The sequence below is a fragment of the Lacerta agilis genome, chromosome 6 (assembly GCF_009819535.1).
Source record: "Lacerta agilis isolate rLacAgi1 chromosome 6, rLacAgi1.pri, whole genome shotgun sequence".
Classification (NCBI taxonomy): domain Eukaryota; kingdom Metazoa; phylum Chordata; class Lepidosauria; order Squamata; family Lacertidae; genus Lacerta; species Lacerta agilis.
Genome location: NC_046317.1, coordinates 53,142,825 through 53,166,545, shown reverse-complemented (window position 1 = coordinate 53,166,545; position 23,721 = coordinate 53,142,825). Strand labels below are relative to the sequence as shown.

The 23,721-nt window shown below is 42.5% G+C and overlaps 2 protein-coding genes across 2 annotated transcripts; both read left to right on the top strand.

Moving 5' to 3' along the window:
- The first annotated feature begins 346 nt into the window (after positions 1-346).
- Positions 347-7,163, top strand: LOC117048647 (acidic mammalian chitinase). The gene is made up of 11 exons (XM_033152715.1): positions 347-415; positions 1,015-1,044; positions 1,494-1,695; positions 2,619-2,675; positions 3,096-3,261; positions 3,834-3,958; positions 4,257-4,380; positions 4,578-4,763; positions 5,251-5,370; positions 5,474-5,615; positions 6,816-7,163. Exons 1-11 carry the CDS (start codon positions 391-393, stop codon positions 7,079-7,081), a joined length of 1,443 nt encoding a protein of 480 aa, XP_033008606.1. The 5' UTR covers positions 347-390; the 3' UTR covers positions 7,082-7,163.
- A 3,617-nt stretch (positions 7,164-10,780) lies between these two features.
- PIFO (primary cilia formation) lies at positions 10,781-23,210 on the top strand. Its single transcript, XM_033152712.1, has 6 exons — positions 10,781-10,947; positions 12,282-12,424; positions 12,751-12,849; positions 17,838-17,977; positions 19,818-19,935; positions 21,026-23,210. Exons 1-6 carry the CDS (start codon positions 10,803-10,805, stop codon positions 21,095-21,097), a joined length of 717 nt encoding a protein of 238 aa, XP_033008603.1. The 5' UTR covers positions 10,781-10,802; the 3' UTR covers positions 21,098-23,210.
- The last annotated feature ends 511 nt before the right edge of the window (positions 23,211-23,721 follow it).

Sequence of the window (23,721 nt, the reverse complement as noted above, 5' to 3'; positions counted from 1 at the left end):
CCACTAACATTCCACAGTCATATTCCTTGAAATGATGTTTACACAGCAATCCAAACACTGTTGCAACAATTAGAAGCATTAATAACCACTATCAACTCCATACAGATTAGAGCAAACACACTCCCAAACAGGCTTTTATCTATATGAGGCTATTATTGTAGCTATGTCATTTCCATAATGGCAGCAGGTTTACATAATACGCTGTAGGAAAAGAACGGCAAACTGCAGAGGTGAGATGGAAATATCTATTTATTAATCCATTAACCACCAATTAGCTTTGTCAAAAAGCTGATTTGGTTATCTTTTCTGATAAGGAGCCATGTGATTAAATAAGGATGTCGCCTATAAAAGGCAACTGAGAACTATGGAAAAGTGTTACACAGATCAACCATGGCCAAGTTGATTCTCCTTACCGGTAAGTCTATAATGACCACTTTATGTCTATACATTGTGTTATTGAGTTTTATTCTTAAACACCGTAATGAATGGGCCAGTCTGAAATGTGACTGAGGCTGCAATCCTGTCAACAGTTAGTTGGGAGCAAGCTGCATTGTACATAATGAGACCTACTTGTGAGTAGGGATGGAGGGGGAATTCGATTTTGTTTGCAATTTATTGGCTACCTAGTCTGCATTTCTCAAACCAATATACAAACTTAAACACAGCTAGGCTTCGAAATGCACTCTTCTCCAAATTTTGTGATGCAGTTTGCCAACCAAACAAAAATGCATATATTAAGGGGAAATGTGCATAAAACCACATATATTAGTGAAACTAACATCCAAAACGGCACATTAGGGGAAATTGCTTGTTTTTCCTTGGGGGAAAAAATCTCAGAACCATTATTATTTAATGTAAAACATTCTTGGCTTCATCATTTATTTGAATGCCTTTTTTTCTTAAGTCCATATGACTGGGCTCTCTTACACACACACACACACACACACACACACACACACACACACACACACCTATCTCAATGGCTTATTTCTTTACTCTTTATTTCCTTCGTAGGTCTGGCGCTTTTGCTGAATGCTCAGCTGGGTGAGTAATAAACAGGTAGAGGGAAAGCAATTGAGCTGTGTTGAGCATCTCCTATGCTACTAGTGCCACGTTCAGGAGCTTATTTTGGGAGCTAAACAAAAATATACCAAATAAATAAAATGTTTAAAAAATGGATCTGCCTGTTCCTAAGGAATAGCATTAAGATAACGAGATAATTTCTGAGTTGAATTCATGCCCTCTCCCTTTACATGGTAATGTGCATTCCTTCATTTATTTCAAAACACCCTGTTGGGGTTTTTGGGGTGAGGAGTTCTTGCTTATTCTTCTGAATGAGGCCCAAGACTCTGTCCCAAATCCTGGCTAACAACAACAACAGCAAGAATAATTTTATTATTTATATCCCGCCCATCTGGCTGGGTTTCCCCAGCCACTCCGGGTTCATTGTGGAACAAATCCTACTACCATCAAAACTTTTCTCTTAACCATAGGCTCTGCCTACCAGCTGACATGCTACTTTACCAACTGGGCCCAGTACAGACCTGGCCTTGGAAAATTCAAACCTGACAACATTGACCCATGCCTGTGTACCCAGCTGATCTATGCATTTGCTGGCATGAAGAACAATGAGATCGCCACCATTGAGTGGAATGATGTGACCCTTTACCAATCTTTCAACGGGCTGAAAAACCAGTAAGTTGCCTGATGACAAATTGGTTCTAGTTTATTTTCTTAAATTGCCTGCAGATCATTTTCTGCAGAGTGCCTCTCTGAAAACACCTGCATGATTGGTAGCAAATGCCTTATATTTAATAACACCCACATAGAGCAGTCCTGCATGGAGTACATTGCAATATTCTAAATGTGAGGTTAGCACAACATGTACTATTGTAGTCAGGTAGCTATCCTGGTCTAGGAAATGCTGTATCTGGCAGACCAACCATAGCTGGGAATACGTCCTTCTAGCCACTGAGACCACCTGAGCCTCTAGTCAAAATGATGGCTCTAGGAGTACCCCCAAGCTATGGACCTGTTCCTTCGGGAAGTGGAACTTCATTCAGAACAGGCCATCTACACAATTCCCAGACCCAGAAACCACCCACCACCAGTACCTCTATCTTATTAGGATTCATTCTTTGTTATGTTTATGTTAACATGCCGATAACACTGCCCTCCAAATCCCATATAGATGCTAAAAAGCATGGGAGACAGAGTAGAACCCTGTGAACTAGACAACACATCAACAGAACTGATCTGGGAGTCAATGATATCAAATGCCACATAGAATCAATAGGGTTGAAATTCTCCTTGTCTGTCTCCTAATATAATCAAACAGAGTGGCCAAGGCTATTTCAGGGGAAACTAGACTGAAATGGATCTAAATAATCAGCTTCCTTGAAATCGGAATGATTTCTCACTGCTCCAGGAAAGAGGAGCAAAACAAACAAACAAACAAACAAACAAAAATGGTCATATAGCCTTATATGAGATGCGTCACAGTCAATATTTTATAGCACAATAGTGTCCCTTCTGCCTGAGGAAAAGTAATCATCAGAGGATGCTGAATAAAAAAAAGTACAGAACTGAACTTAATCTCTCTTAATCCTTTATTCAAGGAATGGACAACTCAAGACTCTCCTGGCTATTGGAGGCTGGAACTTTGGAACAGCTCCGTAAGCACCATAACATTTTTCTTGGGCCAATTCAGTGATGGGGTTTGACTCAGGGACTCAAAGTCTGAATTATCATAACCTTAATTTGAGATCTGAAAGGAATTGGCTTGCAAGTCAACTGATGATAAGGGAGATATTTTTTTATCTCCCCTGCAGATTGGATTTGGCTCACTTATTTGAACCATTTACAATTATTTGATTTTTGGTACCTGACTATGGGATCCCTGGTGTATAAATTTGGACCATCATTTTCACAATTGTGACAGCTGCTTTGGGGTAGATGGGTTGCTGTGTCTTGAGATTTGGGGTTGGACTGAGTAGTCCATTGAAACTTTTTAATCAAGTCTTTTCTTGCTGATTGGAGTGAGTGCTGGTTGTAGTTATTTCTGCTAATCCTCCACTTCTTCGGTTCTTGCCTAGATTCAATGCAATGGTTGCCACTTCCGCAACTCGTCAGACTTTCATCAACTCAGTCATCAAATTCCTGCGCCAGTATGAATTTGATGGGTTGGACTTTGACTGGGAGTACCCTGGCTCTCGAGGCAGCACTGCTCAGGATAAGGCCCTTTTTACTGTTCTGGTTAAGGTAAGCTAGAGATGGTGCTGTGGGTAGTGCAGATAATGGGAGGCAGAGCCAGGAGGTCACTATAAGCTGAATCAACATACTTTGATTTTCTCTCTATCCCCCTCCCTTGCAAAAGATATTGGACAATTAAGCAATCCCCATACACACGCATGAGATACTTAAGTCACCTAGGAAGAAAGCTGGACACCTGGAAATTTTACATATCTAAGGGCCAGCATCAATACATAGATGTCCCTGTGATTTTTGAGTTCTATTTATCCCAAGGAAGATGTGAAGAAAAGACTCCAGGGAATCTCTGAATAAATCGAATGTTATGAATATGACTGCATGGGACACAGGACTGCTGCACTCTAGCTTCCTATTTTATGTTGCAGGAAAAATAAGAGTACTGCCCCACTGTGTCCTAGTGACTACCTACCTTCAGCCCCTCAGATGTTCCAGCTGCCACTTTGCTACTGACTCTCTCAATGTCTGTGCTTATCATATGGAACAGGGGTTTCCTCCTTAGAGTGGGAGGATAATATACAGCATGATGCAGAAGTAATTGCTACAGCTCTTCTTCTCTTTCATAGGAAATGCGGGAAGCCTTTGAGCAGGAAGCCCAACAATCCAACAAGCCCAGGCTCATGGTCACTGCTGCTGTGGCTGGTGGACTTTCCAACATTGAGTCAGGCTATCAAATTCCTCAGCTAGGCCAGTAAGTATACTGCACTGCAGATGTACTTGGGCTACTGCTTAGAGGTGCCTGGCATGTGCATACTGAGTGAGCAATGGATTACGAGATATCACCCTTTTCTGCCTCAGTAAAGCAAAAGGGTAGCTAGATAGGTCTGCTCTCAGGGCTGTCTTAAACCTATCTGGCGCAGTGGTGCAAGGATCCCTCCGGTACCCCCCATGCCCACCTTTCCCTCCAGGTGGGCAGCAACCTGGTAAGATAGCAAATTGGCCACAAATGAACCCATCTCTGAATACCTATGTACTTACCTCCCCAACAGGTATCTGGACTATTTCCATGTGATGACCTATGACTTCCATGGCTCCTGGGAGGGATACACTGGAGAGAACAGCCCTCTGTACAGAGGTCCTGCAGACACTGGTGGCAACATCTACTTCAACGTTGTAAGTATATTTCAGAAGCTTTGTCACTAATAGCTAAATCAGATTTCCTCAACAAAAGAAATAAAGCTGACCCAAAATGTTCTGATTAGAGGGTGGGAGAACTAGAAACAAAGAGATCGGCTTTAAATAAGGAACTTCGCTCAAGAAACTTCCAACTATGTCCTTGGAGACATTTTAGCACTGTATTTTCCTTATAGGAATATGCCATGAACTATTGGAAGAACAATGGTGCCCCAGCTGAGAAGCTCATTGTTGGATTCCCAACTTATGGACACACCTTCATCCTCAGCAACCCATCCAACACAGCTGTTGGTGCTCCAACATCTGGGGCTGGACCTGCTGGACCATACACAAGACAAGCTGGCTTCTGGGCTTACTATGAGGTATGTGCCACAAAGTTATGTCCATGAGAAATTAGGGGCAGATTTTGTTCTCTCAACAAGATAGGGAATGAGATGAGGATTAAGCAAGTGTCTGTTTTGGAGATCATTGTACTCAGTATGAAGGAACAGGTACCGGTATGTAACATAAGGTGCTCCTAGATCTATTACAATTGCCTCCATGGCAAGAAACGTCTTAGGCCAGCTTCATCTAGTATGTCAGCCACAGCTATTCTTGGTCACAGTAACCCATGGGCTGAAAAACTCAAGACTGGATTTTTACTGTAATGTGTTGTAAGTGGGGCTGCCTTTGATGTTGCTTTGAAAGCTGCAATTAGGGGCTGCCTATTGCAAAATAGCTCCACTATAAACATTAAGGGACTGGATTTCCACCTCGTTTGTTAGCACAAAGCCTTCCCTCCCCAAGCCCTCTGGGAAGCTATTCTTCAAGCATGTAAGCTGGTAATATTGTGTGTCTGCTCCCTTCCAGATCTGCACCTTCCTGAAGAATGGAGCTACTCAAGCTTGGGATGGTCCTCAAGATGTCCCTTATGCTTACAAAGGCAATGAATGGGTGGGCTATGACAACATCAAGAGCTTCCAGATCAAGGTATGGTACCAATCTCACAAAAGCATACATTCATTCTGGTGCATTAGAATTTCCTGGTAGGTCCAGGACTGATTTTTTTGTTTGTTTGTTTGTTTCTTCAAAGGCTGAATGGCTGATGAAGAACAACTTTGGAGGTGCCATGGTTTGGGCCATTGACTTGGATGACTTCACTGGAACTTTCTGCAACCAAGGCAAATTCCCCTTGATCACTGCCCTGAAGAATGCCCTTGGTCTTCAAAGCACCAGTAAGTACCAGCAACAAGACGCTTTCTCATATTAACATTTGCATATTGTAAATGGCAATACAGTCATGTCTCAGTAATGCTAAAAAAAAAAACAACCACTTTCGTAAAAACACATACAAATGGTTCAAGCATGGAAAAAGCAGCATCATGCACATTGTAGGATACATTCTGGATTAAGATTAGAAAAATGAGAAACTAAGAGAACAGAAACTGGCAGATCCCCTAGTTCAGCAGAACAAGGGAACTAAGGGGTTCAGCCAAAGGCTTCACAAAAAGGTGAGTTCCCCCCCCCAAAAAAAAAAAAAACCAGAAGCATTTTTGTTGTGTTTGATGGGAGAGGAAATTGTAAAGGTAGACCAAAGACTTTTTATGCACACCATGACCGCAGCATAGCCCAGAGGTGGAAATTGCAGGAGTTAACAATGATTGAGGAGTGACAGACGAAGATGATGGACCATGTGGAATTAGCCAAGCTGACCAGTAGAATCTTTGAACCAAGGCGACCAAAAATTTCAAAGAGTTAATTTATTTGGTATATGAACAAATATTGTAAAAATGTGAAGACACTAGCGGGGCTGAAATAAATCAAGCAACAATAAATTTCAGAAATTTTCAGACCAAAGAGACAGAGTTGACTACAAGGATATTAAGGTCAGAAATTGATAATTTATAATTATTATAATTGATAATACAAAGATTTGAAAAGAAAAAAAAACCAACTGAAGGGACTGAGGTAAGTCACAAGCTTGGCAGAGCAAAAAGTATATTTGTTTGCTATTGTAAGGTTGGATTTGTTGTGTTACAAAAGGAAAAACTAATAAAAATTGTATGTTTAAAAAAGTTGAGTTTTGAAGAAGGTTTTGGAGGGAGACGGGAGAGGTGCCATCATGCAGTTTCAAGCAAACAAGGCAGCAAGAGAGAAAAGACTAGAGCAATGACAAACAACAATACCTTCTGCTTTTGTGAAACTGATATTGGAAACTATAGCCTAGCACAGAAGTCAAGTTTAGTAGTCATCCTACCCATTGTTTTTAGAACTTTTAGTAAAGGCATTTTTATTCCACCCAGCTTTTACCATTTCACAAGGTTCTGGCTATAATTAAATTAAATAATGACTAAGTAATTGGGGACAAAGGAAGAATGAGTGCAATACTGATCCTGTACATCTAAGTGTGTGGTGGGTTTTTTTTCCTATTTTAGGCTGTACCGCTCCTGCCCAACCCAATCCTCCAATCACAGCTGCTCCTAGCGGTGGAGGCAGTGGCAGTGGAAGCTCTGGCAGTGGAAGCTCTGGCAGTGGCAGCAGTGGTGGCAGCGGTTTCTGTGCTGGCAAAGCCAATGGTCTGTACCCCGTGGCCAACAACAGAAATGCTTTCTGGCACTGTCTGAACGGAAACACCTATGAGCAGAATTGTCAGGCTGGCTTGGTCTTCGATACAAGCTGTGAATGCTGCAACTGGGCATAAAACCAGATTATCCAGCTCTTACCTAGGTTTTTCAGTTTAAACTCATGGCAGAAAATTAAGAAATAAAAGCGTGCAAGTTAAACCCTAGTGTGTTCATCTCCTTCATTATAATGTTTTGGTTTTACCTAGTTATTTCTTTAGATTTCATTATTAACAAACACTTAATTTTGTGTTTGATGAAAAAGACACTTAAATATAATTAATATAGCCTGTCATTTGCCCAGTCTGGTGCCTTTGTGAATAGTGGCAACATCATGGCCAGCACAGAAATAAGTTGTGGAAAAACATTCTGCAGCAATTCTGCTTGTATATACTCATCGTCCTTTACACTTACCATCATGATCCAAGAGCAAAGGTCTGAAAGTTGAGTCATCTTGGATGCCACAGGGCATCCAAAGTGGAAACCTGATTCTCCAGGAATGATGGAAACTCGAAATGTGGTTGTTCCCCAAAAGGGTACAGCAATGGAGGAAATGTTTTGGCAACCATGTATAGCTGCAACCCCCTACTCAGCTGAGTATAGGATTGATTCAACTGGTAAGGCCCCTCAAACTCAAGTAAGAAATACTGTGCCGTAACTCATACTCTAGAACTGTAGTCTTCTACTTTTCCAGACATGCATTTGCGGGTTCATTTATTTAATGCCATATATTTGTCTGGTGGTAGCACTGCTGATACAGTATGTCCCACATTAAAATACTTTGGGATGCTATATTGGGTCCAACCCACAGGTGAAGGTCAATGCTCTACAAAACAGAGACTCCACATCATGCCAAATATGTCTCATGACTATCACAGAAACAGCTTCTTCCATAGAGAAGTTGTGCCCCGATAACACTACCCCTCCACTGTTTTATAAAGATGATGTAGACTGTTGTGTCATAATTATACCTAAGCAATTCCAGGGTTACAGTTCTAAAGTATGTATGATGTCAGGCTTGGCTGTCCCTGAATAGAACCACAGTTCTGTTATTTGAGAGGGGGAAAGAGATCAGCTACTCTTATCTGTCCCTATTAGTTTTATGCTCTACCATGCCCCCAAAGTCAAGTTCAAATATATGGCAAGGTAAGCCAGTTTTTGTGGGGAGTTTTTGCTGGGTACATGCTGTTAGTTAGCATAATCTATATAGAATTTATTATCTGTGTGAGTTCATACCACTTAATATTTCAGAGTTCATGCTCAGGCCCACCTATCTCAATGTAACATTCATCAAGCGCCAACAGTGTCCTAGGTGCTGTACATAAAAGTTAAGCAGTCCCGAACAAAGGATCTGCAAGAGAGTGGTGCAAAGATGAGTCAGGGATTGGCAAATGACTAGAAATAGTAGGAGAAGGGAGAGTCAGCTGGTAGTTTTGTGGCAAGACCCTGATGTTGGGAAAGATGGAGGGCACAAGAAGAAGGGGATGACAGAGGATGAGATGGTTGGACAGTGTTCTTGAAGCAACTGGCATGAGTTTGGCCAAACTGCAGGAGGCAGTGAAAGATAGGGGTGCCTGGCGTGAATGAACAACAACAACAAGACTACTTATAAAAGTCCATCCTGGAAAGCTGTCTGTGGACAGACACTGGCTCCCCTGGCCTGAAAGCGAGATGAGCACCCCAACCCCATAGTCACCTTTGACTGGACTTAACCGTCCAGGGGTCCTTTACCATTTTTACCTTACCTATAGGTTTTTTTTAATGCCTGACTCCATAAATTTCAGTCACCAAGGGCTGTAGAGGTCACTATGGTGCATAAAGGTAAAGGTAAAGGGACCCCTGACCATGAGGTCCAGTTGCGGACGACTCTGGGGTTGCGGCGCTCATCTCGCTTTACTGGCCGAGGGAGTCTGCATACAGCTTCCAGGTCATGTGGCCAGCATGACTAAGCAGCTTCTGGCGAACCAGAGCAGTGCACGGAAATGTCGTTTACCTTCCTGCCGGAGTGGTACCTATTTATCTACTTGCACTTTGACGTGCTTTCGAACTGCTAGGTTGGCAGGAGCAGGGACCAAGCAACGGGAGCTCACGCCATCACGGGGATTTGAACCGCTGACCTTCTGATCGGCAAGCCCTAGGCTCTGTGGTTTAACCCACAGCACCAGCCACAGCTTAAGCACCATCAAAAAGGAGGTGCAGGCAAGGGAACAAAGCAATAGCAAAAAATGTGTGAGGCGGCAGAACCCATTAAGTCTTAAAAACAAATAGCTCTTAATGATCAAGAGTGACTAAAAAAGGCACACATGCCACACAGTACTGGTCATGGCATTGGTCTGAAAAGACCTTAGTCCCCATGCTCTACATACAACAACCAAGCCTAAGTACATATTCTTACCCTCTTTAGCCCTGCCTCCACTTCCTTCCCTTCTGTCAAGACTGTGACACAGGGCAAGGATCTGTCCTTTTGCACTCTGCAAAATACCAGGCACACTAATGATGGTAAGCAAATAAATAAGCCCCTCTCGCCATTTTTAATATAAATAAAGTAGCATTGCTGACTTCTTTCCCTACAGCATCTTAGCAATGGAAGGAAGCGTTCTCCAGCTGCATAGCACTTAGCACCAATCTGCTGCTCTTGAAGTGGTATCCCAGTTTAAATGTATTTATTTATTTCTTAAATTTCTACAGCACCCTTCACCTAAGGATCAAAAGTTGGTTTACAATATCAAAATACAAAAATACATACCATAGAAGCAAACGAAATGAATACCCATCCTGTGCACACACAATTTTAAAGCCCATAGATTGTTTGATTAGTCAAAGGCCTGGGAGAAGAGGTAATTTTTTATTAATTAAATTTAAATCAAAGCAATTTGACTAATGCAAGCACTTGAGCCAATCCATAAATCATTCAGAAATTAGAAGAGAGAAAAAAACTGACTTGATTAAGCTCTAGTTCAACAAGCAGCATAACTTGTTTTTTATAGAAACAAAATAGAAAATTCTTTCCAGTAGCACCTTAGAGACCAACTGAGTTTGTTCTTGGTATGAGCTTTCGTGTGCATGCACACTTCTTCAGATACACTGAAACAGAAATCACCAGATCCTTAAATATAGTGAGGGAGTGGGGAGGGGTATTACTCAGAAGGGTGGTGGGAATGGGTGATCAGCTGATAGGTGTGGAAAACCTATTAGCTGATAGGTGTGTTTTTTATTGGCTACCTTTCCTCTATGGTGCATAAGGTGGTACTGGCCCCTCCATCACCGATTTGTTTTGACCAAGGAGAACAGGTTCGTTCTGGCTGCACATCTCTACAACCTTGGGTCACTCGCTATTGTAGGACTACAACTCTCATCATTCCCAAACTGCTTAGCTCAGGGGTGATAGGAGTTGTAGTCCAAGCTCCTTCTACTTTTGAGCACTACTTCCCATGATCCAGGGCTAAGCCCTGTAACTGAATGCAGGTCCGAGAACGGAGCCTCCTACCTAAAAGATGAGATACATCCTCCCTCATCATCAACACCATTGTTAAGAGCGACACGTGTGTATACTCTCTTTCTCGCTCTGCTCTCAGTCAGAAGAAGAAGACTTGAGCCAAATGGGCCAATTTAGGAATTAAAAACGCACGCAAATGGGAGAAGAACTAGGATGGCTACAATAAAATAAGCACTAGTTACACTTAGAAATATATATTTCGAACACGTGATTGAACCTCCCCAGCGCCCGGCGGGTAAAACACACGTGTGTGCTTTTCCTGGTCCTCTCTCCCTGCAGCGGCTTTGGCCAATAGCTCGGACGAAATGACGTACTACCGCTCAGGTCTTCCGGGCATTGCGAATAGATTCCACCTCGGTGTATTTCCATGGCAACAGGACGGCTCGGCACACAAGAGGAGCGCCCTCAGCTTGATCATGGGACAACGCCAGCTGACGTGGGAGCTCTCAGGTGAGACGGGCACGGATTGGCCAGAACGAGTGTGAGGCGAGCAGGTCGCCCAGGTGCGCCAGGCGATCTCGCGTCTCCCTTCTCCCCCGTCCGGGGAATGGGCGTCCGCCTTTGCTGACCTGAAACGGGATCTTTCCCTGAGACAGTTTAGCCCACCCCTTTCTTTCGCCGTAGTTACACACCACATACATTGAAAGCACATAATTTCCCTCAAAGAATTCCGGGCACTGTAGTGAGTTTAGCGTTGTTGGGAAATGTAACTCTGTGTGGGGTTACACAGAATTATTTGAATTCTACAGAACGTGCTTTCGAGTGTGTACACAACCTAAGCATATGGCCATTTAGAGTCCCCAAATGAGAAGTGCATGCCAAGGGCAGCGGTAAACCAATAGGTTTTTTTTAGCCTGTAAAACTTGCAATTGTCTGCCCAGGAATCAGCTGCACATTGCAAAGGGTTCCGGGGCATGCTAGCAGACCATGCAGAACAGTCTTTGCCATGAGTGGAGCCACAGCAAATTTTTCATGTTTAACTCTATGCAATGTAGGGTAGCAATCATAGAATCGTAGAATTGTAGAGTTGAAAGGGACCCTGAGAATCATCTAGTCCAGCCCCCTGCATTGCAGGAATATGCAGTTGTCCTATACAGGGATCAAACCTGCAACCTTGGCATTATCAGCACCATACCCTAACCAGCTGAGCTATCCACCTCCTTTACACACTTTACTGGGAGTGAGTCCAGTCGAATTCAGTAGGACCCCAAGGTCAGCGTGGATTTTGCTTGTATGTTTTAACATTTAACAATGAAAGGAGATCACACACACAAAATTCTCAGTCCTGGAGCTGAAGAAGTCATTTCTGTTCACTTGTCAATTCTGTTTATTTCCGTTCACACTCCCTGCGTATAAAACATCCCATTTTACGGTAATTCTTATTGATTACTAATTGTTAAAACGTTTCCACCACTGTGTATGATAATGGAATTTCATTGTTCATTTGAAGTTTAATGTCTGCCATTATTCCAATGTGCTTTGACTGCAGTTAGCTCCCAGCCTGAATTCAGAACAATGGGAAGTGTGCATCTGCAGGGTCACTACCACTACCCTGGGGCTTCCCCAGTCTTGCTGCCACATCCCCTTCCTAATGGTGGCAGTATCGCTGCTAGGAGGACACTGTAGCTTCTGCTCCCCCTCACAAGACAGTACAATTGGCAGAAAAACACGCCATACCTTTGTTTATTTTTGTATCCCATCATTTGTTGTTACTAGCAGTACATGCTGCAAGTCGGGTGGCATTCTTTCTAAATGGCACTCATAACTATTCCTGGTTTTTGCAGCTGCACAGCAACGAAATTCATTTGGATCATGTCAGGAGAGAAGAATATTCCCCGTTTTCTACCCTCCAGATCGGTTAGGCAATGAGAATGTTCCTATTAAAGGTGATCCTGATCGTGGACCTGGAACTTATAACTATGCAGAGGTAAACTATACTGTCTTTGATTTAGCTGTATTTTCTCTTTATGTATCTTCACTTTGAAGTAAATAAAGGAAATTTGGTTTTGGTACCTATACTCTCAGTGGAACTGCTTCTAAAAATGGGCTACCCTTTGCATTGTCCCCCAATATTTTGTTCAAGTTGGTGCCTATGCCCCTATCTCGCAGGATTTTAAAGATGAAATGTATCAGGAACTATGTACACTGCTCCTTGGAAGAAGGGTGGTGTATGAATATAACAAATAGTGAAGTATATAAAATGTGTAGCATTGTAATAACCAAAGTGCTTTTTTTCTAAATAAAAATTAATAGAAGGACAACCTTCTATACAAATTGGCTCGCAGACCAGAGAGTACTAAAGGCTACACCATGGGAGCAAGAACAACCCCACGTTTTGGGCTACTCAGCAAGGTAAAGACCGCTTTCAGTCATTACTGTACTGTGTTTAATATAGTCTATTATACTTCATCTACAATAGTCCTGGAATAATTCCATTGACTTCAATCAGGCCTCAGCATGTCTGTCCTGAAGTAAGCTGTTTATGGAATGAGATGTCAGCAGGTTTTTTTTAAAAAAAAAATAATGCCCTGAGCCATGCTCTTTAGGTGCTGCGAGGCTCTGCTTTTGCCAATTCTTAAACTTCAATCATTATTTGTTACATGTATTGTGCCACCAATGAAATCTTAATTGATAAATAGTATGAGTTGTAGCTGATCGAGCAATTAATTAAATATGATGAAAACAGCATTTTCTAAAGAAAAAAGCAGTAATTATTTGCTTTAAGTGATAAATAGAGATATTGCAGCAAGTATCCTCTTAGAAGAGGCATTCTCTGTTCTCCATCATACAGGGTTCAAGGTGGCAGAACACATGCTTTGCATGCAGAATGAGGGCTGAGAGCAAAAGAACTCTAGCTCAGACCTTGGATAACCATTGCCAGTTAGAGTAGACAGTACTATGGACCAGTGCACTGACTAGTTCACTGACTCAAGATAAGGCAGCTTCAACGTAAGAAATTTAGTTTTGCCATTAAATTACAATACTTGCTGAACTTCCCTTTGCCCAGCAAAGGAAATTAGAGCTGCAATCTTTGACACACATTATTGAGTATGACCCATTGAGTTCAATAGGACTAGGACTTATTCTGAATAGACCTGGTTAGGACTATGCTGTAGACCAGTGTTTTTCAACCACTGTTCCGTGGCACACTAGTGTGCCGCGAGATGTTGCCTGGTGTGCCGTGGGAAAATTACTTTATATATAGTCAATATAGGCACAGAGTTAATTTTTTAAACATTTTCTAATGGTGGTGTGCCTCGTGATTTTTTTCATGAAACAAGTGTGCCTTTGCCCAAAAAAGGTTGAAAAACACTGCTGTAGACCTCAATGAACCGAGTGGAACTTAACGAGTATATAACTCCATCTTCTTCCTGGATTGTCAAGTCAAAATGAATCTGTAGTGTGTGCATTACAGCATGGTCCACAGCAGTGCAGGAGACCCTTTCACCTCCCTCTCCAAGATCTCTGCCCCACTTCCTCCGTCTTCTTCCCAGGAATCCTTGCTTCCAAACTCACTTTTCCTGCCCTCTCAAACACACAGTTACCCCGGTAACCTTTGACATCTGACTCCCCAGCCCAAAGGATCCTCCTATGGCCCATCAACACCTTTTTTATAATGCTAACAGGTCTGCTCTTCCCCATAGCCAGCCAGGCTGATTTGCATAAACCAGCCCAGGAATTCCCTGAATTCCCTGTCTGGCACAGTTCTGAACCTTAATCCATATCCCAGTTAATCTAGGGTTACCAGACATCCCCGGTTCCCGGGGACAGCCCCTGGATTTGCAAATCTGTCCCCAGACAAATTCCATCCCCGGGATGCCCCCAGATTTGCAAATCTGTCCCCAGGAAACGTTGCAGTGGCAGCCTCAGCAGCCCGGAGCCAGTCTGTTAGCACAGTTGGCTCTGGCTGGCTCCAGGAGCTGCTCGCTGCCGTGACGCAGGAAAAATGGCAGGCGCCACGGCAGTGAGCAGCTCCTGAAGCCAGCCAGAGACAAATGCACTACTAGGCTGGCCCCTCCTGGGCAACGGCTGCCTGCCTGTGACTCCCAAGCCTCCTCTGATCTGTCAAAACAAAGGGGGAAGGGGGAAGAAGACTGGGGAAGGCTCGGGAGTCATAGGCGGGTGGCACACCTTTGCCCAGTTTAAAAAAAAAAAAATTCTGTGCATTTATGTTTCACAGGGTGCAAAATAAGGGCTTTGCACCTTTATACAATATGCATGTGTGCTTGGGCCCAGGGTCTTTTGCCTCACCATCCCCACTACTGAGTCCCTGTTGCTTTGTTGTTGTTGTTCAGTCGTTCAGTCGTGTCCGACTCTTCGTGACCCCATGGACCAGAGCACGCCAGGCACGCCTATCCTTCACTGCCTCTCGCAGTTTGGCCAAACTCATGTTAGTAGCTTCAAGAACACTGTCCAGCCATCTCATCCTCTGTCGTCCCCTTCTCCTTGTGCCCTCCATTTTTCCCAACATCAGGGTCTTTTCTAGGGAGTCTTCTCTTCTCATGAGGTGGCCAAAGTACTGGAGCCTCAACTTCAGGATCTGTCCTTCCAGTGAGCACTCAGGGCTGATTTCTTTGAGAATGGATAGGTTTGATCTTCTTGCAGTCCATGGGACTCTCAAGAGTCTCCTCCAGCACCATAATTCAAAAGCATCAATTCTTCGGCGATCAGCCTTCTTTATGGTCCAGCTCTCACTTCCATACATTACTACTGGGAAGACCATAGCTTTAACTATACGGACCTTTGTCGGCAAAGTGATGTCTTTGCTTTTTAAGATGCTATCTAGGTTTGTCATTGCTTTTCTCCCAAGAAGCAGGCGTCTTCTAATTTCGTGACTGCTGTCACCATCTGCAGTGATCATGGAACCCAAGAAAGTGAAATCTCTCACTGCCTCCATTTCTTCCCCTTCTATTTGCCAGGATGTGATGGGACCAGTGGCCATGATCTTAGTTTTTTTGATGTTGAGCTTCAGACCATATTTTGCGCTCTCCTCTTTCACCCTCATTAAAAGGTTCTTTAATTCCTCCTCACTTTCTGCCATCAAGGTAGTATCATCAGCATATCTGAGGTTGTTGATATTTTTTCCGGCAATCTTAATTCCGGTTGGGGATTCATCCAGTCCAGCCTTTCGCATGATGAATTCTGCATATAAGTTAAATAAGCAGGGAGACAATATACAGCCTTGTCGTACTCCTTTCCCAATTTTGAACCAATCAGTTGTTCCATATCCAGTTCTAACTGTAGCTTCTTGTCCCACATAGAGATTTCTCAGGAGACAAATGAGGTGATCCGGCACTCCCATTTCTTTAAGAACTTGCCATAGTTTGCTGTGGTCGACACAGTCAAATGCTTTTGCGTAGTCAATGAAGCAGAAGTAGATGTTTTTCTGGAACTCTCTAGCTTTCTCCATAATCCAGCGCATGTTTGCAATTTGGTCTCTGGTTCCTCTGCCCCTTCGAAATCCAGCTTGCACTTCTGGGAGTTCTCGGTCCACATACTGCTTCAGCCTGCCTTGTAGAATTTTGAGCATAACCTTGCTAGCGTGTGAAATGAGTGCAATTGTGCGGTAGTTGGAGCATTCTTTGGCACTGCCCTTCTTTGGGATTGGGATGTAGACTGATCTTCTCCAATCCTCTGGCCACTGCTGAGTTTTCCAAACTTGCTGGCATATTGAGTGTAGCACTTTAACAGCATCATCTTTTAAAATTTTAAATAGTTCAGCTGGAATATCATCACTTCCACTGGCCTTGTTGTTAGCAAGGCTTTCTAAGGCCCATTTGACTTCACTCTCCAGGATGTCTGGCTCAAGGTCAGCAACCACATTACCTGGGGTGTATGAGACCTCCATATCTTTCTGGTATAATTCCTCTGTGTATTCTTGCCACCTCTTCTTGATGTCTTCTGCTTCTGTTAGGTCCTTCCCACTTTTGTCCTTAATTGTGGTAATCTTTGTACGAAATGTTCCTTTCATATCTCCAATTTTCTTGAACAAATCTCTGGTTTTTCCCATTCTGTTATTTTCCTCTATTTCTTTGCATTGCTCATTTAGAAAGGCCCTCTTGTCTCTCCTTGCTATTCTTTGGAAATCTGCATTCAATTTCCTGTATCTTTCACGATCTCCCTCGCATTTTGCTTGTCTTCTCTCCCCCGCTATTTGTAAGGCCTCATTGGACAGCCACTTTGCCTTCTTGCATTTCTTTTTCATTGGGATGGTTTTCGTTGCTGTCTCCTGTATAATGTTACGAGCCTCCATCCACAGTTCTTCAGGCACTCTATCCACCAAATCTAAATCCTTAAACCTGTTCTTCACTTCAACTGTGTATTCATAAGGAATTTGATTTAGATTGTATCTTAGTGGCCCAGTGGTTTTTCCTACTTTCTTCAGTTTAAGCTGGAATTTTGCTATAAGAAGCTGATGATCTGAGCCACAGTCAGCTCCAGGTCTTGTTTTTGCTGAGTGTATAGAGCTTCTCCATCTTTGGCTGCAGAGAATATAATCAATCTGATTTCGATGTTGCCCATCTGGTGATGTCCATGTGTAGAGTCGTCTCTTGTGTTGTTGGAAAAGAGTGTTTGTGATGACCAGCTTGTTCTCTTGACAGAACTCTATTAGCCTTTGCCCTGCTTCATTTTGAACTCCAAGGCCAAACTTGCCAGTAGTTCCTTTTATCTCTTGACTCCCTACTTTAGCATTCCAATCCCCTATAACGAGAAGAACATCCTTCTTTGGTGTCATTTCTATAAGGTGTTGTAGGTCTTCATAGAATTGGTCAATTTCAGTTTCTTCAGCACTGGTAGTTGGTGCATAAACTTGGATTACTGTGATGTTAAAAGGTCTGCCTTGGATTCGTATCGAGATCATTCTATCATTTTTGAAATTGCATCCCAGTACAGCTTTCGCCACTCTTTTGTTGACTATGAGGGCCACTCCATTTCTTTTACGGAATTCCTGCCCACAGTAGTAGATATGATAGTCATCCGAACTGAATTCGCCCATTCCTGTCCATTTTAGTTCGCTGATGCCTAGGATGTCAATGTTTATTCTTGCCATCTCATTTTTTACCACATCCAGCTTACCAAGGTTCATGGTTCTTACATTCCAGGTTCCTATGCAATACTTTTCTTTACAGCATTGGACTTTCCCTGTTGCTACTCAGCTTCAAAAAAAAAAAAAAAGTGTCCCCAGATTCATTGAAAAAAATCTGGTAACCATAAGTTAATAAAAATCCTAGTATTTATTCAATTCTAGTGTTTAGCGGGACAACCCCCTCACCAGTTCTATAACAATATTTTAACAGAGGATTTGTCTTGTAACTTAATTTTGTATGCTCCATTTATAGCATGTGACTCCTGATCCTACTGCATACCAGTCTATATGGATCAGAGACCACCACAGGCGCCACAAGCCTTCACATGTCTCTTTTTGCAGCGATGTGCCACGATTTTCTGAGAAGCTTCAGGACAAAGACTTTTATCCTGGGTACCATTTTTCATTTCTTGAATTACAAAGCTTCCCGTTATGATGAGAGCAGCAAGGTCTTAACGAAAGCCAAGGATTATAGTCACCCAAACTGATAATGTAATGCAGTCTACAGACCTGCGATTAGTTGGACAGTTACAGGATTTTCTTTTTTATGTCTTATGGGCCAGGTTCTTTGAAAGGGAGGGTATAGGGTAAAATATCAGAATTTAAAAACGAAATGGTATTTCATTATGGTTATGACAATTGGATATGGACACTGCGATAACGGACAATGTTTTGAAAGATAAACTCTGGGACCATAAGGGAGGGAGGTGCATGAGTAATATGACAAATTTTGGTTAAAATAATGAGAAATTACATAAGTATTTTGAGGCGGAGGTAGAGAAATGTTCAATAGGTAAAATGATGAGATGGATTTTAAATTAGAGTTTAAAGGTAAATAAAGCTGCAACTATGTAATAATTTGGAAATCAGTAAGGGGGGGACTGAGGAAGTCATTGTAAAGGAATAAAGATTGGAATTTAATTGACTGGCCCGGGAGGAGGGTCAGTGTGCTGTGTTTTGGAAAGTATGTGGTTAAATGTAAAATGACTTCTGCTACCTCTGTGAGAGGGGGGTTTGGTGCGTATTGCTCCCCTCGGTGGGAGAGGGGGGAGCTTGGAGTGTTTAACCATGTATTATAATGTATTGGCTTTAATTGGTTTTTTAATTGGAAAATCTAATAAATTCTTTTTAAAAAAAAACTGATAATGTAATGCAGAATCCTGACAAGGTGGAGGTGCTCTCGGTGGGTGATTCCCTGCCCTGAAATGAGATGAGGTGGCCTGTTCTAGATAGGGTTGCAATCCTCCCGAAACAGCAAGATCAGAGCTTTGGGTACTCCTTGGTCCAGCATTGTCACTTGAGGCCCAGGTGGCTTCAGAGGCAAAGTGTGGCTACTTCCAGCTCTAGCTGGTTCACCAGCTACAGCCAGTCCTGGACCAGAATAACCTGGCTATTATAATCCATGCTTTGATGCCCTCTATATTAGATGACTGTAATACACTCTACATGGGACTATACTTGTTTACTAACCAAAACAGGGTGGTCCAGCCCACAGCCCACAAGCTGCATGCAGTGCTTGGCAACAGTCAAGAAAAGCCATCTTAAAGCCTTTAAAATTTATTTATTTTCCGCATCATGCGTTGTTAAACAAAAGTGCATACCCTTGTTTGTGTACTGAATTTGTTTAGTAATTAAATAAGTTAAATCTTTAAATCTTGTATTTAATTATATATATTTAATTAAATATATCAATTGTGTATACTAAATAATATTAAATATATTGTGAACACTTTAATTTACAATATAGAAATTTAATTCAGTGTGTGGCCCTTGGGTTCTGTGTAAAAGTACTCTTGCAGGCCACTTGGTATGGAAAGTTGGACCGCCCTGGTACAAAAGCTGCAGCTAATACGGACTCTGTTTTACATTATTTTCATGAGACATTATTTCCTACATGGTTTTTATGGGCACTGAGAGCCAAAGTTCATTTAAAAAACAACAACCCTGAAATATAAAATTACAGGGACCCCTAATCTCTTGCCTATTCTTAGTTGCTTTTGCAATTTACCCAAATCACTGTTGAATGGAAAAGATGTAGCTACAGTCTTCTTTAAAAAACAACAACTCTTAAATATACCAGTCTAGTATAACCATGACGGAATAAAACACAATATATGAAGAAATTTATCTCAGTGGATTAATGTGGAATATGTAAAGTGCACAGCATAATGGACCATATTAGTTCATTGAAGAAATGATGCAAGGACTTTTCTCTCTATCTCTTTCTCTCTAGACCTGGAACATATGACCCATACGGCATGCCACACAGGCATGTCACTTGGCCAGGGAGGTTTGGGGCTCCAGACTGGTCTTTAATACCAATGCCAGTGAAAAGAACACTGAGAAGTGAGGTATGAAATTCAGCTAAAAGGTAAAGGTAAAGGGACCCCTGACTATTAGGTCCAGTCACGGACATCTCTGGGGTTGCGGTGCTCATCTCGCTTTATTGGCCGAGGGAGCAGGCGTACAGCTTCTGGGTCATGTGGCCAGCATGACTAAGCCTCTTCTGGCGAACCAGAACAGTGCATGGAAACGCCGTTTACCTTCCCGCTGGAGCAGTACCTATTTATCTACTTGCACTTTGACGTGCTTTCGAACTGCTATGCTGGCAGGAGCAGGGACCGAGCAATGGGAGCTCACCCCGTCGCGGGGATTTGAACCGCCAACCTTCTGATCAGCAAGCCCTAGGCTCTGTGGTTTAACCCACAGCGCCACCCGTGTCCCTATGAAATTCAGCTACAGTTTTCTAAATTATTATTGTGACTATTTTAGGATTAAGAATGTTAGAATCTCAGACAGACTTGATTTCAGCAAGGGAGAGCCATTTTTTTCAGGGCTGTATCTGTCATGGACTGGTTGGGTACAGAAGAGTGGTGGGAGGCACCAGCTGCGGAACCCCCAACAGAACCCCCAAAGGGTGAAGGCTCAGAACCATGGGATTGGTGGCGGGACAACAATGAGTGGTCAGATGGAGAAGAGGGAGCAGACTGGGAGGAGTAGGTGCCAGAAGCTGATGAAGTAACAGGGTTTAGTGAGCAGGAAGAGGCTGTGGCAGGCAGCAGTCCAGAATCAGAGGCAGAAATGAAGGCTGCAGAGGCTGGGAGCCAAGAGGCAGAGATGAGGCTGAAGAAGCCAAGGGGTCTCTCTCCTGTTGTGACCAGCTCCCCACCCCCTGGTCTCCTAGAACCCTCAGAGGTATAAAGAGGGTAGAGCAGAGACAACGTGTTGGAGTCTCAGACTGCTTGAGAAGGACCCAGGAAGGAAGATCCTTCAGAAGACAATAACATACATTTCTTTCTGTGGAATTCCTTTGTCTCACACAGTTTGTATTCTGGACATGGAGCTATAGATAGAAATCTGCACTAAAACATTTGCTTCTTTATTGTGCTTATTGAGTTTTTGAACAACACTGAATATATTTTATATTTGTATTTGTTTCAGCTGCTTACGGACAAAGACTTTAGGAAGCACCGGAACCTAGTGGCCTACCTGAGCATATACTACAGTGATTAATTACTCTGGTTGGAGTCGTTCCTCTTCTGTGTACTTGAACTACTAATTTGCCTTTGTTTTTGTTTTGTTTTTTGTTAAGGGAAATTTAGACTTTGCTAGTTGTTTGTTACTCTGATTCAGTTACCAGATTGCTTCATAAACAGCTGTCTTGTTATGCCTCTTACCTTCCTAGTTTTATTGCCTAGTTCAAAACTGTTGATTTTATGTGAAGCACTCATAGCTGTGAAGCCAATAAGTATCTTAAAATGTAGGTGTCTTGACTCTTGCCTGTTGACAACAGCTATTCCAGCCCTTCAGTTTTCCTTCCTTGCTGCATGTGCCAGTCCTCTCAGTTTGCAGTCAGTTAGGCTTGGAGAATTGTTAAGAGAAGCACAGATTGCCACTGACTCACTTTTATTTGTAGACCAACTTTGGAAACTCTTGCCAACATTTTGAGTTATGAGGTCACAGTGCCCACAAAAGCCATGTCAAATGCGAGCCGCTACTGCTTGCAGCAGCACATCCTGGTGAAATTCCTAGATCCAGAATCTCCCGTACCTTTTACTTTTTGACCTTCCCCATGCTACTTGCACCAGAAGAGGCCCTGGAAGCATGTGGCTCATTTACCTGCTGTTATTGTGTATGATATGATGATAGGTTGCCTGGTATGTATTTTCAAGCACAACAGTGCCTGCTTTCTATCTCTGCATGTGGCTGTATATGTAGTTTCATTTTTCTTTTATGCAATGTTCTCTTCTTTTGCATAATGCAGTTACGGAGGCTGAAATTTGAAGTAGGCAACAGGGGAGAGGTGATTCTTAATGCCGTTTGCTCTTGCTGCTTTACCACTGAAAAGTTCACCCCCTACTCAAAGAGACCCTCTGCTGGGGGAAAGAGAGGCTTGGTTCATGTCAAGCAGGAAACCATGATTTCACTAGATGAACCACAGGTTTGTGCAGTCTCTCCTTCCTTCTCTACTTTCATGCCTGTGGAGAGAAGACCTTTATATTCTAAGCTAAACAGTTTCTTGAGATGTCCAAACTTGGATTAATAAAATGAGATCAGGAACCACAGTTCTAATTTTGCTAGTTTTCACTATTCAGAGTTTAAACAAACCACAGTTTCAAAAATTCTGGCATCATGAGGAACTATTGTTCTTTTAATTCAATTGTGGAAACTTTTGATCTTCTCCTTGACTTGCATGAAAGAGGAGGAGTGGGAAGGAGCATGTGAGCTTAAGACTCTTTAACTTGTTCTCAAAGTGGTTTCCTGTTATGTCTGAACTGAGGCACGGGTACTTTACTTAGGAACATATGTTTGCAATATGTTATAAACTTGTACTCATGGTATATGAATATTTCATTGTGAACAACTGTAGGCTCATCCATACAATCTGTTCTTTGATCTGTTCTACAACATGGGAGGAAATACGTACTTGATAGGAAACATGTTGATAGACTACTGCACCTTTCTCAGTCAGCACTGGTAGATAGTATATAGCTAGCCCACAACCTGCTATTTGTTGCTGTTCTTGTCTTATCTATGGCATCACGATAAAGTGGGTTGTATCAAACACTGCACAAGCAGTGGCCCACTTGCACAATGGGACTTCCTCTTCCTCTCCTCTACTCACCCCCCCCCCAAAAAAAGCAGGTTCAGGGGGTGCTCTGAGAGAGAAAATGCCATTGCACAAACAAAACTGTTGCATGGGCAGAATGGCAGTGTTGGATATAACCCAATATATCTGTATAACCCTCCCTATATATGGAACTTACAGTTTCATTTGGGAACTCCTGATTTCTCTAAACATTGTTTACACTTAACTGTTTCACGTGGGAGCCTTGTGATTCCAGTGGAGCCACATGCTGATATATCATTTCCTACAGTTCCTAAGTATGACTTCCCTTATACATCTTGCAAGCTAGAGGGTTCAGATTAGACAGTCCGTAAAACCATGTGCTGTATAGCAAAGAAGAAATATTTACAGTTGACAGAGAAACATTCAAACTGAAATAAGGCCATATAGTGCTTGATGTTCTACCACACATCCAGTCCCTTGCTTTTTATTATAATTAGTAATGTATCATTAATAGCCAAATGTATTTGTTTTACTACATAATAAAATTCAGAAAATCATTCTGTGTGGTCAGTGTGCATGTTTTTCATTTTCAAGGGATTAGCATATCACTCAAGTAGTATGAATTTCATTGGCAGTTAATCTGATACAGAATGTGTGACTTCATTCTGCCTAGCACCACAGGCTCTTTTTACTCCTTGCCAGAGTGTATAGAATATTCCTAGACAAATCTTTCCCCTTCAGGTTTTCATGACTTCATGTTGGTCACACCACAGTTTTTTGCAGGTCATCAGAGTATGGCCTAGTGTTGCCTTGGCTACACACAATTTTATCTGGAAGCAATAACCTGCACACTAGAGTTCAAATGTGTCAGTTCCCATTTTCTGGGATACTTTTCACCTGTTGCTAAAGGGAGCCACTATGTCTAGTACTCTGATGAAAGAGGTTTGCTAGCAGCAGCACAGTTTGTCCTGCAGCAGCTCCTGGGTGTTTGTAAGTTGCTTAAACTGCTCAGGTACATTTTGTAAGAAGCTTTATGCCAACTTTATATATGCAAATACTGCTGACA

Bases quoted from the DNA above. Each gene is read 5' to 3' on its own strand.
- PIFO (XM_033152712.1), top strand. From the start codon at position 10,803: ATGACGTACTACCGCTCAGGTCTTCCGGGCATTGCGAATAGATTCCAC. The intron at 10,948-12,281 runs GTGAGACGGGCA...TGGTTTTTGCAG, and splicing joins GCTGACGTGGGAGCTCTCAG to CTGCACAGCAACGAAATTCA. The intron at 12,850-17,837 runs GTAAAGACCGCT...CTCCATTTATAG, and splicing joins GTTTTGGGCTACTCAGCAAG to CATGTGACTCCTGATCCTAC.
- LOC117048647 (XM_033152715.1), top strand. From the start codon at position 391: ATGGCCAAGTTGATTCTCCTTACCG. The intron at 416-1,014 runs GTAAGTCTATAA...TTTCCTTCGTAG, and splicing joins CAAGTTGATTCTCCTTACCG to GTCTGGCGCTTTTGCTGAAT. The intron at 1,045-1,493 runs GTGAGTAATAAA...TCTTAACCATAG, and splicing joins TTTGCTGAATGCTCAGCTGG to GCTCTGCCTACCAGCTGACA.